The 13,670-nt window shown below is 36.0% G+C and overlaps 2 protein-coding genes and 1 long non-coding RNA gene across 5 annotated transcripts in view; 1 reads left to right on the forward strand and 2 right to left on the reverse strand.

Annotated features, from left to right (window-relative positions):
• Positions 1 to 13,670, reverse strand: part of LOC137249167 (zinc finger protein 665-like) — a 129,266-nt gene that overhangs the window by 93,558 nt on the left and 22,038 nt on the right. The gene's annotated exons all lie outside the window — the stretch shown is intronic.
• Positions 2,538 to 4,566, forward strand: LOC137247692 (uncharacterized). Its single transcript, XR_010951879.1, has 3 exons — positions 2,538 to 3,774; positions 3,838 to 4,071; positions 4,130 to 4,566. It is a non-coding gene; the product is annotated as an uncharacterized lncRNA (long non-coding RNA).
• On the reverse strand, positions 8,662 to 9,966 carry LOC137247693 (putative nuclease HARBI1). Its single transcript, XM_067778656.1, has 4 exons — positions 9,739 to 9,966; positions 9,372 to 9,668; positions 9,164 to 9,308; positions 8,662 to 9,111 (listed from the first exon to the last, which is right to left on the reverse strand). The coding sequence occupies exons 1-4, from the start codon at positions 9,961 to 9,963 to the stop codon at positions 8,735 to 8,737; spliced, it is 1,044 nt and encodes a 347-aa protein (XP_067634757.1). The 5' UTR covers positions 9,964 to 9,966; the 3' UTR covers positions 8,662 to 8,734.

The following is a 13,670-nucleotide window of genomic DNA, read 5'->3' on the forward strand; positions in this document are numbered from 1 at the left end:
CCCTTGCACGAGTCCTAAGAAGATTATTTTCCGGCAGACGCAACAAAACCATTTCTTAGGTCAGGAGACGAACCCGGATTGGGCTCGACACCTTCCCGGAGCAAGAGAGTATGTCGCATTCCCGCTGCAAGGAGCTGCTGGGAGGATGACAATTTGTGGGAGGGACGCAACAAAAATCCCGAGTCGCTCCGGTACATAGACCCTACTGCCTTGGAAGAGGCAAAATACCTCTCTTTATGACCTGTATAAGTTCGGGGTATATGGGGTGGATTTCCCTCTTCACTTTTCAAAATCAAAGACACTATACTTCTTTAAAAAATTCACAAAACAGCTTTATTTATTGATGTAAAATCAAATAAAGACCAATATAAACTAATGACTTTGCCTTCTTTATATATGTAAATAGGGGTTTTTTATTTTTTAAATCACTCCCGTTTGCACAATAGCGTATTCCGCGAAAAAGGTTGGCGATAGATCGAAGGTAGTTAACGAACTGACTTAACTTTTAATAATCGGGGATTGCCCATATTGCTTTTTTAACTTTTGTTTCCTGGGCCGCTAGGAGTCAGGAAACTTTTTAGTGTATATAGGTAAATATGTATATATGTATGTGCATGTAAATATTAATGTTTAGGAAACAGTAAGTAAAATGCATTGTTTACAGGGTGAGTAATTAAGGTGAGTATTTTAACAAATTGGCAGAGTATTTCATTCGGTAAGTATTTTACATATGTTTAACTATTTCAGTCAAAGGTAAGTATATGAGCAAAGGACAGTATTTTAGCAAAAGGTAAGTATTTTATCAAAGGGAAGTATCTTAAACTATTTACTATTTCAAGGTTTCATGTAAAATTCATTTTGCATTCATTTAGGCAATTGATCAAACTATAATTTAAAGTTCAATTAAATTGGAGATCAAGTCTCCAACAAAGCGGCCGGCCAGCTCCGATGACGGAAGCAGCAACTTCTGCATCTCCTCCAAAGTGTTCACTGCTGTTGAAAATAAGTTCCGCAAGCGCTTTTGAGTGGCTTTATTGTTGGCCTGCTTCTTCTTCGACTTTAATGTCACTGTGCTTTTGGTTGCATTTGGTTTCGGCGCTGGAGCCACGGTTCTATTATTTGATCTCTCTCGAATGCCTTTGGTAACACAGCCGGCAGGTGCTGACGTTTCCATAACGTGGCCTGCAAAGAAGTCAAAATAAAGGTGGGTCAAGTGAGTATGGGTATAGAGTGTGGGCTGTGATGTGAATCCCTAAATTTGCAAGGTTTGGAGAGATATATAGGGCGAGGGTGGAGAATCTATTCTGCTAGGGGAAGTACACACACTTTTGCTATGGGGCGTTTGTATATTCCGTCTTGAGTTCGGACATCTACTACTCGAGAGTAACGGAGCGACTCGGAGGAAATGTCCAGGAGTCAGGGCGAGTAGATAATTCGGATCCTGAGATCGGAGTTAGAGGCCTAGAAATAAGGACTGATTCAATTCTAGTAAGGAGTGTGGTGAATTCCTCAAAAGTAAACTTGTGGCTTCCTGTCATCTTAAGCAAATGGGTTTTAAAACTTTTGACGGCTGCCTCCCATAATTCGCCCATGTGTGGAGCGTACAGCGATATGAACTGCCATGACAGTCCGTGAGTAGCATATTTCTGAGCTACGGCGGAGGCGGCTTCCTTGATGAAAGAGATGAATTCCTTCTGAATGGCACGACTGGCCCCGATGAATGTTTTGCCATTATCCGACATTACCTTATGAGGAAGGCCACGACGACTAACAAAACGAGCGAATGCCCCTTTAAAAGCGGCGGTGGTCAAATCTGATCAGACGTCTAGATGTACTGCTTTGGTCTACAAGCAGATAAATACACAGACATAGGCCTTTGCGTAAGATGATTTCCGCAGAGTAGAGGTTTTAACCGAGAAGGGTACCGCAAAGTCAACGCCGTTGGTAGGAAAGAGGAGAGAAAAGGTGGCTATTTCAGCAGGTAGTGCGGCCATTATTTAGTTTGGGCCTGTTGCTTTTAGATAGTGCATCTTTTACAGTGGAATATGCACTTCGTCCCCTTTTGTTTAAGTCGAGGGATGTAATACTCCTGTTGTATCATTGGTATCATCCATTACTTTTCTGCATGCAACAAGGCGGAGTGGGTATAATCTAAAACTAAGGAGCAGAACCTCCAACTTTCGGGAATGATAATAGGGTAGCGCTCATTGTCGTTCAAGTCAGCATTTGCGAGTCGACCTTGGAGGACGGGACCCGGCTCGAAGGACCACATATTGGAGACATGAGCTCCGATTTAATTAAACTTTAAATTATAGTTTAGTTTCTGATCAATTGCCTAAATGAATACAAAACGGATTGGACATGAAACCTTGAAATAGTAAATAGTTTAATATACTGCCCTTTGATAAAATACTTACCCGTTGCTAAAATACTTACCTTTTGCTAAAATACTGTCCTTTTCGCATATACTTACTTTTGATTGAAATAGTTAAACATATGTAAAATACCTACCGAATGAAATGCCCTGCCAATTTGTTAAAATATTCACCTTAATTACTCACCCTGTAAACAATGAATTAATATTTACATCAGTAGGCCGATTCTGTAACTCTTAACAATAAGAAAACTTGTTAGCTTAGTCAAAAGCTTTTGCCGTTTGCACTAACAATTCATTGATTCTGTAACTCGGTCTAAACAATGGCATTGAGCTGATTGTTCAAAGTAATGATATGTGTCATCTCCGGCGAAAAAATGCGAAAAACACAAAGAGGAAATGTTAAAATAAGTTTGTGCGCGCAAAATTAGTTTTACAAAAGTGGAATTAATTCGGGAATTTTGATCGCGGTTATTATTATTATATAAATTAAAGGTAAGTACATAGTGCAGTGCACTTTTTGCTAATTGAAAGTGTTTAAACTATTTGTATTTTACTAGGATGTGTGATAAAGCAAAAAGGAGTCGTGCTTCGGGTGAGCAGTTGAGTGCAATGCTCAATTTTTTTATTTCCACCCCGAATCTTGCCAGCGGAAAGTTCCAAAAATTGCATGGAAAGTTGGAGAACAAAAAAAAAAGTGGACCGAAATGGCGGCGAAGCTGAATGCCATTGGAGGGGCGGTAAAGACGGTTGAGCAGTGGCAAAATGTAAGTTTATTTATTTTCAAACAAGAAAGACGCCTTTTTGTCCCCTCCTTTTCATGTTCGTTTGGACAATAGAGGCAAAACTTCGAAATACTTTTGCGTTTGTTTTATAAAATGTCCGATTTTAGAATGGTAAAAATGTCACTTTTTCTGCGCTGTGAAACCATTATTAATAAAATGTAGTTGTAACATTTCTTTTGTCATGGGAGAGTTCTTTCTTTCCATTAGCTTACAACTGCTAAGACACGTCTAAAAATGTCGGGAGAGGTATCAAAAGATGTGTTTTGACCTCGTTACCAAAACCCGAAAGTGGAAATTAAAAATTTAGTTCTGTATATACTTTTGAAATTGTTAAATAAACTAAAGCCAAAGCTCGGGCATAACAAAACAGAGTATGTGGGGTCCGCTTGTAACAAATAAAATATAAAAATATCTTTTTCTATATAGGTCTAGCGAGATTTAAAAATTCGCACATCTACTCATGTGCGTGATCTGAAGAAGGAACAGAATATGACTGGAAACAGACCCCTTCAACAAACTGCTCTTACCAACTTGGAGAAAAAAGTCATAGATTTAGTAGGGATCACCTACATGGAAGGAGAGTCAGATGTTAACGAGAATATTCCCATTCAAGAAGTAATTCGTTTTGTATCATCTTTTATGTGCTCATCAAATTTCATTTTAATCATGCGTTTATAGGATCTGCAATTGTTCATGGAACACGATGAAGATTTTCAACTGGTCGTAGATGACGATGAGACCCCTGAATTACCGTCATTAAATCTGCCCGAAGACGAATCGGAATGACGGTGCGAAACTCCAAGAACCCCAAACCGTACACCACGTAGGGGAAGTAAGAGGAAGCGGTCTGAAGAATCACCCATCACAACAACATTTTTAAAGATTGCCGAAACACAAGCCGAAACACAAAGGGTATATACGCATATGGTAAAACACTGCATTTCTTTTCAAAAATTGTTTCTTTTATTAGATGCATGTAGAGTCCTCGCAGAACCAGATTGAGGCAATAAATAGAATGGCTGCTGCGACAGAAAAAATGGCAGACGCAATGATAGCATTTAGCGAGGGGGTGAAAATCTGTGCGAATGCTTTCACGCAATTTACATATTCTTTGGGTCCTCCGCAGTAGATACTTAGTAAACAACTTTTTTTGCATACTAAAAATTTCGGAAATTTCGCCTCAAGATGATTTTTTTAAAACCACCGTATCTTTCTAAACTGTAACAATAACTTATATATTAATCAATGTGTTTTATAAGTCCATTTTTATTTTATGAAAGGCATTGTACGCAAATCGAAACAAAAGCAAGCGAACGGGTAATATTTAAATTTTATTAAATTAGATTTTCTCTGATTCTCACAAAAAATAATAAAGAACTACTATCTCCACAGATTTTGAAACTTAAAAGATTTAGTCTAATTTCCTTTTTGCTTAATGAACAAAATTCACTTTTTATGCATTTTTGCATGCAATAAAATATTTTGCAAGTGGGTTGCCTGAAAATCTCCTAGCAAGGATTTTTTCAATTAATTTTTTAAAAGTGCATTATTGCTTTAAATTTTGTACCCATTTACTTAATGAACAAATTATACACCAATCGAAATTAGAAAACCTATGGAACCCGAAGGGTTTAATAAATAAATTTTATTTCACTGTATAGAGGATATTATTACTGTATAATTTGTTCCTTAAGCAAATGGTTGCATTATTCGAAAAAATGTCCTTTAGAGAAAATAATGTAAAGTATCATTGCAAGGATATTTCCAGGCAACCAACCCTCAAAATATTTGCATGCATTCCAAAATGCATATAAAGTGCATTTTGTTCATTGAGCAGATGGGTCAATGTCGTTGTATATCTGGATCTCCTACTATTTGAGTACAGTTTTCATTGTACTGAGTTTCTTCGTTCTACTACACTTCACGCCTTTAATTGCTTTTGTTTTGACCTTTTTGTGCAATGGTTTTCATTTGTCTTTTCTTAAAGTAAAATGATTTAGAAATGTAAAATGTAATACAAATGTAATACTTCTCCAACAGAAACAACAAGAACATTTTTTAAAGTAAAATGTAATACAAATGTAATGCTTCTCCAACAGATATTACAAGAAAAATTTTTAAAGTAAAAATGACTAAAATAATGGTTGACGCATAATTTGAAAAAAACAAGAACAGTTATTTAAAAATATTTAGGCTTAAATTTGATGTATTATATTTTTAAATAACTATTCTTTTTTTTCAAATTATATGTCAACCATTATTTTAGTCATTTTTACAAATAAAATTTGGCATTGTATAAGTGGCATTTAAAGTAAAATAAATAATTTGATCGCCTTTTATTATATGTATTGCAACAATACATGGCGAAAAAAAAGATTAATATTCAAAATTCATATTTCGAAAACAACGAGCGTTGGCCAATGGATATTTACCCAAGTTGAAATATAAACTGCTCACTCGATATAGAAAAAGTTTAAACAAAAAACAATAACCGTTTTTTGAAATATAAATTTTTGAAAAAAGTCATAAATTTTTACTAAATACTAAAAAAATAATTTTTTTGTAACTATATGCAATTGTTTATAAATTTATATAAAATTAAAAGTAATAACAAACATTTCAAAGAAAAAGTCATGAGAATCGGTTAATTTTCGACAAAGTTATTGTATGCTGTAATGCATTGCATCAATAAATGGGGGGCGGGGGGGAAATGTTTAATATTCAAAAATTCATATCTCGAAAACAACAAGTTTCGGCTAATAGGCATTTAGCCAAGTTGAAACATGAACTGTTCACTCAATATAGAAATAGTTTAAACAAAAAAAAAAGTAACGTTTTTTGAGAAATTAATTTTTGAAAAAAGTCATAAATTTTTACTAAATACTAAAAAAACTTTTTTTTTTCACTATATGCTATTGTTTATAAAGATATATAAAAGTAAATATAAGAACGAACATTTCAAAGAAAAAATCATGAGAATCGGTTAATTTTTGACAACGTTATTGACAGTTGAAGAAATAGGTGAATAAAATACCGACTGCATTTTATGGAATTGAATTGCCGATAAATCCAACGAAAAAAACACGTGTTTCATTATTTTGACCAAAGAACAACATATTAAAATTTCATCGAAATCAAAAATCATGTCCTGCGCGGACCGGGTGTCTTGAAATGGAATGAGCCAACACTAATTGTGGCAATAAATGATTTTTTTGCAATTTCGATGAAATTAAAGTTTTTATCTAAATTTTTATTTTATTTTCGAAACGGACATAAGGTTGCAGGTTATATCGTTTTAAGTATTTTTATACTCAGTTGAGCAGAGCTCACAGAGTATATTAAGTTTGATTGGATAACGGTTGGTTGTACATATATAAAGGAATCGAGATAGATATAGACTTCCATATATCAAAATAATCAGGATGGAAAAAAAATTTGATTGAGCCATGTCCGTCCGTCCGTCCGTCCGTTAACACGATAACTTGAGTAAATTTTGAGGTATCTTGATGAAATTTGGTACGTAGGTTCCTGAGCACTCATCTCAGATCGTTATTTAAAATGAACGATATCGGACTATAACCACGCCCACTTTTTCGATATCGAAAATTTCGAAAAACAGAAAAAGTGCGATAATTCATTACCAAAGACAGATAAAGCGACGAAACTTGGTAAAGTAAAATTTTAACAAAAAATTTAATATCTTTACAGTATATAAGTAAATTATGTCAACATTCAACTCCAGTAATGATATGGTGCAACAAAATACAAAAATAAAAGAAAATTTCAAAATGGGCGTGGCTCCGCCCTTTTTCATTTAGTTTGTCTAGGATACTTTTAACGCCATAAGTCGAAAAAAAATGACCAATCCTTTTGAAATTTGGTAGGGGCATAGATTTTATGATGTTAACTGTTTTCTGTGAAAACGGGCGAAATCGGTTGATGCCACGCCCAGTTTTTATACACAGTCGTTCGTCTGTCCTTCCGCATGGCCGTTAACACGATAACTTGAGCAAAAATCGACATATCTTTAATGAACTTAGTTCACGTACTTACTTGAACTCACTTTATCTTGGTATGAAAAATGAACGAAATCCGACAATAACCACGCCCACTTTTTCGATATCGAAAATTACGAAAAATGAAAAAAATGCCATAATTCTATACCAAATACGAAAAAAGGGATGAAACATCGTGAGGTAATTGGATTGGTTTATTGACGCGAAATATAACTTTAGAAAAAACTTAATAAAATGGTTGTGACACCTACCATATTAAGTAGAAGAAAATGAAAAAGTTATGCAGGGCGAAATAAAAAACCCTTAAAATCTTGGTATTACATATATAAATAAATTAGCGGTATCCAACAGATGATGTTCTGGGTCACCCTGGTCCACATTTTGGTCGATATCTGGAAAACGCCTTCACATATACAACTACCACCACTCCCTTTTAAAACTCTCATTAATACCTTTAATTTGATACCCATATCGTACAAACATATTCTAGAGTCACCCCTGGTCCACCTTTATGGCGGTATCTCCAAACGGCGTCCACCTATGGAATTAAGGATTACTCCCTTTTAAAATACTCATTATCACCTTTCTTTTGATACCCATATTGTACAAACAAATTCTAGGGTCACCCCTGCTCCACCTTTATGGCGATATCTCGAAACGGCGTCCACCTATGGAACTAAGGATTACTCCCTTTTAAAATACTCATTAACACCTTTCTTTTGATACCCATATTGTACAAACAAATTCTAGAGTCAGCCCTGGTCCACCTTTATGGCGATATCTCGAAAAGGTGTCCAGAACTATGGCCCACTCCCTCTTAAAATACTCTTTAATGCCTTTCATTTGATACACATGTCATACAAACACATTACAGGGTTTCCCTCGGTTCATTTTCCTACATGGTTATTTTCCCTTATGTTGTCACCATAGCTCTCAACTGAGTATGTAATGTTCGGTTACACCCGAACTTAACCTTCCTTACTTGTTATACCTGAAAACACGTTTTTAAATATTAACATAAAGGGTTTTTCAAGAGGGTTTTTCAAGAAAATCGAAATTCGAAAGCCTAATTTTATTTTGCTCAAAAAGTTTTTCGAAAGTGTTCACACGGTTTTTGGTCAGAAACTTAACTAATACAAATCCATTGTTTTTTTTCAAATTTACATGTTTTAGTGTAAGAAACGTTTTTTTTTTTTTTTGTTACATATTGATATTACTTTTTTCTAATTCGATATCTAATTAGGAATTTAAGGCTTCGGAATGAAGAACATTTTTTTCGAAATTTCGAAGTGATTTTTGTTTCGAATTTCCGGCTTAATATGTCTAAACTTCAAATAAAAAAATGTTTAAAAAACAAGAAACATATCGATCTACCCTATATAAAAAAAGGAGTAACTGGGTGGATATGTTAAAAAGTTGTATCACGGAATTTCAGTAAAAAAAAAGTTTCTCAGCAAAATCATATCTCAGGTCAATATTATCCGTTTTTAAGGTCTCTTAATAGTAAATGGAAAACATTGGGAATCCTTGGAGAATATCCAGCGAGTGTAAAAATAATATTACTTATAAAAAAAGTTTGCAATTATCCGTTGTTGGACACGTTTTGCAATTGAACTTGGCACACCAGCATCGGAACCAACTTGTATTTGTATTTCGGGATCATAAACAATCCTATCGTCGAAGTCGGGTGTCTGATCGCTTAGCTGTATATTATGCAATGTTGCGCACGCATTAACTATTTTTCCGGCAAAACTAGGCTTATAGAGTACTCTTTGGCGGGATAAACACCGCCATGTACTTTTAAGGACGCCAAAGAGTCTCTCGATAGGATTGCGTGCTTTGCACAGCGCCTCGTTGTACCGAAATTTAGGCGTTCCTTCAGTCTCGTTTGGTAGAGGTGTCATCAGCCATGGCTCCAACGGATATCCAGAATCGCCTGTAATTTGTTGCTTTTGATATTGCAGTCAAACGGAATTAAAACAACTTACCTATCAAAAACGTGTTTAAATTTCCAGTTTCGTATGAGCGTTGCAATACCCGATGCACTGCAGAGGAGGTCCAAATAAACGAGTCATGTCTTGCTCCAGGAAATTTCGCATTCACGTTTAAAATTCTGAGGTGGGGATCGCATATCTGCAAATTTTAACAAGCAGGCACTATTGATAAAGTTCTTTCGGGTAAGTGTGTTATTTTTACCATTTGCACGTTGATCGAATGGTACCCATGATGATTGACGTAATTCGATTCATTATCCTTTGGACCCAAAATTGACACGTGAGTGCAATCGATTGCACCGATAGTGCCCTTTGCCGCCTGGCGCTCTATTTGGGTCATAGGGAATTTTATGTGATTGAAAAACAGCGAATTGTTTATTGCATCAGTCACACGATGTACGCAACGGCTTATTGGGGTTTGGCTCATGGAAATTCCCCACTGCTCTCCCACCGGGCGCTGGTAGCATCCAGTGGCATAAAACCTTAACGCTGCTAGAACCTATCACCATTTTAAATATCACATATAATGCATGTATAAAAATAAGTTTATAGCCTATAGGACCTATTACCTGCTTATCGGGTGATAGCGCTGTTATTCTTGATCCTTTTAACTGTATATTCAGCTGCGACACTATATCCTTAGCTATACCGGGACTCAATCTATACAATTTACGGAACTCCGTTGAAGTTAAATCGAATGGATCATCAACTTCCCGGAGCCGGCGCCGGTCAACAGTAAGCATATTTAGTTGCTCATTACGGGACAGATGCAATCCTATATACTCGAATGCCATTTTTCACAATATTCACAAAATTTGTAATTATTTATTTTATATCCTCAAAACTGTGTAAACAATACAAATGTCATTAACAACACAAAATGAAATGTATTTAGGCTAGCCACAAAAATAAACAAAGAAAATCAGCTGATTGTTATTGTTGCCAATAAGCAAGTTCAAGTATTGTCTAAAATGTTACAGAATCACATAACAACAAAAAAATTTGCTAAACAGAGAAAACAACAAGAAATGTTGTTTAATTTGTTACAGAATCGGCCTACAGGCATGCTTAACCAACGAACCGATATCATTTTGTTACGATAATTAACGTTAATAAACGAAACAAAGTCATTTCGTTTCGTTTATTAACATTAAGAACGTCAAATTAACGAAATGATTTTGTTTCATTTTATACCATATCAAAACGAAATCAAATCGTTTATGTTGTTTATTAATTTCAAACTATGCTAGCAAAGCTGATTGATGGCGGAGTCATTAAGGTGAAAGCATTAGCCAAGCTGATTGCAACTTTTCTCATGAATTTTGACAGTACGAACATTTCTCAGAGTATTTTCCACCAACGAATTACACAAACAAATTACATGGAGTTTGTGTGTATGTCCGCTCGCTGTTACCACCTTACGGCTTCACCATGGCTATAGCTTTGCCAGCACAATTCAAGCATAAAGTATCACGTTTTTCTTAACGTTTTTAACCTTAACGAAAGCTTTTCGTTTCGGTTAAAAACGAGATACAATTTATCTTGATCATTTCTTTATCGATAATATTTCGCAGCGTTTCAACGGAAACGGTGGAAATTTTTTGATAAACGATTAGCTTAACGTTAAGGTGCATCCATGATACAAAAAAATGGAGGTAGTTCCATTTAGTGTGACGTTAGCCACTTAACTTTTGCGGGGACAATGACGATTTCACCAAAAACAAGCTACCAGATTGAAAAATGTTACGAATTTTTCTAATTTTGATGGATTTCATATTAACCAATACGACTAAGGTTGTGTGCGAGTTTACCTAAATAGAGAAAAAACCTAAATCACTGGAAACTGTCGGTAAGGCAGTGCAAAATAATAATTTTTTATTTTATGAGCATACTTTTCAACCTAAATTCATATGTCAAATTTCAAAAACAAAAATATTGAGTTTTCAATATTATACAGACATATATGCAAATAAATGGCTCTTGTCCATTCAATTTATGTTAATCATAGATCATAGAGCGATGATCCCTGCTGAGATTAAGGTCCGATCGATTGTACGTGACGGTGAGCTCAATTTTTTTCAAGCTGATTTTGGCGACACAAGAATTGGATCCTTCTCAAATATGGACCGCAATCTGAACATATTTGGCAGCCAAGTGCACTAATTGGCCTAAAGAAGTGATTGGAGGTGTACCAACATCACAGTATTGCTCCACTATGTCCGAACAAAAAAGCCTTATAAAACGGAACTACTGCATTTTCTTGACCTGCAATCTTGGGATAGGTACTTACCGCAGACCCTAATAGACCTCTGTCCTTTTTAAGCGTGAAAACGCATCAAAAATACCAAATTTCCCGTATTGTTATTATTTTCTTAGCAGAAATAAACAATTTAGGTTTTCAAATCAACTCGCAAAGTTTTGACAGCTTTTTTCTAAATTATTGCAGTGCTGGAAAGTTCCATTGGAATACTAGTTTAGGTACCTAAAATTTAGGCGAACTCGCACCCAGCCTAAATTACTTTCATAGTTATTTTAAATAAAAAATAAAAAAAAATGAGCCCCATGCATTGGAAATATTTTAATACGAAATACCAGCCTAGAAAAGAAGGTTTTTAATAAGTTTTTCGAGCTTCCGAAAATTGTTTGGGTGGTTCGAATTATGCAAAGCAAGGGAATATAGCCTTCTTAAGTGTACGTACGTTTGCTCAGAACATGTTGACAATACATACACGTTTGTCAATTGCTTGCTCAAAGGAGGTCCTTATAAACCGACACCGCAATTTCTTGATAAATTGGGTACAAGTCCTCATATTTTATTTTTTTTATTTAATGTATAATTCAAACGTTGCGCTTTAGGAGGGAATTGTTAAACTATTTTTTAGGGCGAACATTACCCTGTAGCTCTGCAGGTCAGCCACTAGTTATGAGAGTGTTTTGCCCGTTGTACTAGGGGTCACCTTGGGACAGCCTCGCCTATACAAATTCTGTGCCCTTTTAGCATTATTGACATAGATGTGCAGACTTTGGAGGTACACTTTTTCTCAACATGCCCTGAGAAATATCCACTGTAGGGGCATGATAATAGGGCCATGCTAGAACAACAGGACTTTTCGTGTAATTTTTTTGTCTAAGGGTCAAGCTGCCATAAAGATATGAGTCATTAACCAATGTATGAGTTATTATCCACTATTTTTCAATAAAATTGCATGTTTTACTGTATTCTCGATCGATATACATATATGCACACAAATCGTGCTAAAGCATATTATTATTGTCTCAGATGACCATTGCGTTGTCATCCTAAAGGAAATTTCCATCTCGAAAAACCACAATTTTGCCTTAAACAGTAACGGTATGGCAACGCTTCTGGCAAAACAACAAACATTATGAAACTTCAAAAATCCCCAAATACGTCAAAAAAATTTGAGTGGAACTACCTTCTTTTTTGTATCATGGGTGCATCCCTGATTTACATACATATACATATGTAGTGTATCGTGAACTAATATGAATAAATAGAACGACTTTTAACTTATACACTACTTTATTGAACAAAGGATAAATTCTGAGTAGACGTTTTTCCGACCAATTCAAATTATGAATGAAAATTACAAGAGAAAGTGTCAAAACAGTAATGACAACTGATTTCTAATTAATGAGGTTGCCATCTGGCAATAAACGTAAAATGTGCGGTTTCGGTCGCTACATCACTCCCCTTCCAAAAACATCGTGGTCATCTGAAAATGTGAATCATGCTTATTCTGCTTCTGCTGGAAAATACGCCGGCTTCAATCTGCCTATCGAAACTGTGACTGGTCTTGTTCCTATCAAAATGATGTACGTCTTTGGATATCTGCTCATTACCTGGTACAGGCTCATACGGTGCTTTTGGAACAAACACTGGGGTTTTTCTATGTTGCGATGTTTTCGTTGGTTTGATCCGTTCAAAATGCTGTCGTAGTTCCTGTGTGAAGGTATGAACATCCGTGGATGCCTCACTGATATCGTCGAGAATAGCGCTGGCAGGCGTATCGCCTGTCCATATAACATTTCTGCTACCGAGGCTCCGAAGTCCACTTTTACAGCCGTCCGCAAGCCTAATAGGAATATAGGTAACACGTCCGTCCAATTCGAGTTGGCTTCGTAACATTTCAACGCCGCTTTTAAGACTCGGTGCCATCTCTCGACCAACCCATTTGCCTGGTTGTGGTAACTCGTGGTATGGATGTGTTTGGCTCCGAAGAGTTTCGTTAGTTGTTGAAAAATACTACTCTCGAATTGCCGACCTTGGTCCGTGGTGATATATTTGGGAACACCGAATCTACTTATCCACCATTTGAGCAATTCTTTGGCTACCGTCTCTGCTGTCATGTCAGTTAAGGGCATGGCCCCGATCCATCTTGAAAATCTATCGACGCATGTCAAGCAGTCTGTGTAGCCATTCGATGGTGGAAAGGTCCAACGACCTTTGACAATCAGCGCAACTTCGTCCTCGAGCACG

Source organism: Eurosta solidaginis, chromosome 4, assembly GCF_040869045.1.
Source record: "Eurosta solidaginis isolate ZX-2024a chromosome 4, ASM4086904v1, whole genome shotgun sequence".
In the NCBI taxonomy this organism is placed as follows: Eukaryota; Metazoa; Arthropoda; class Insecta; order Diptera; family Tephritidae; genus Eurosta; species Eurosta solidaginis.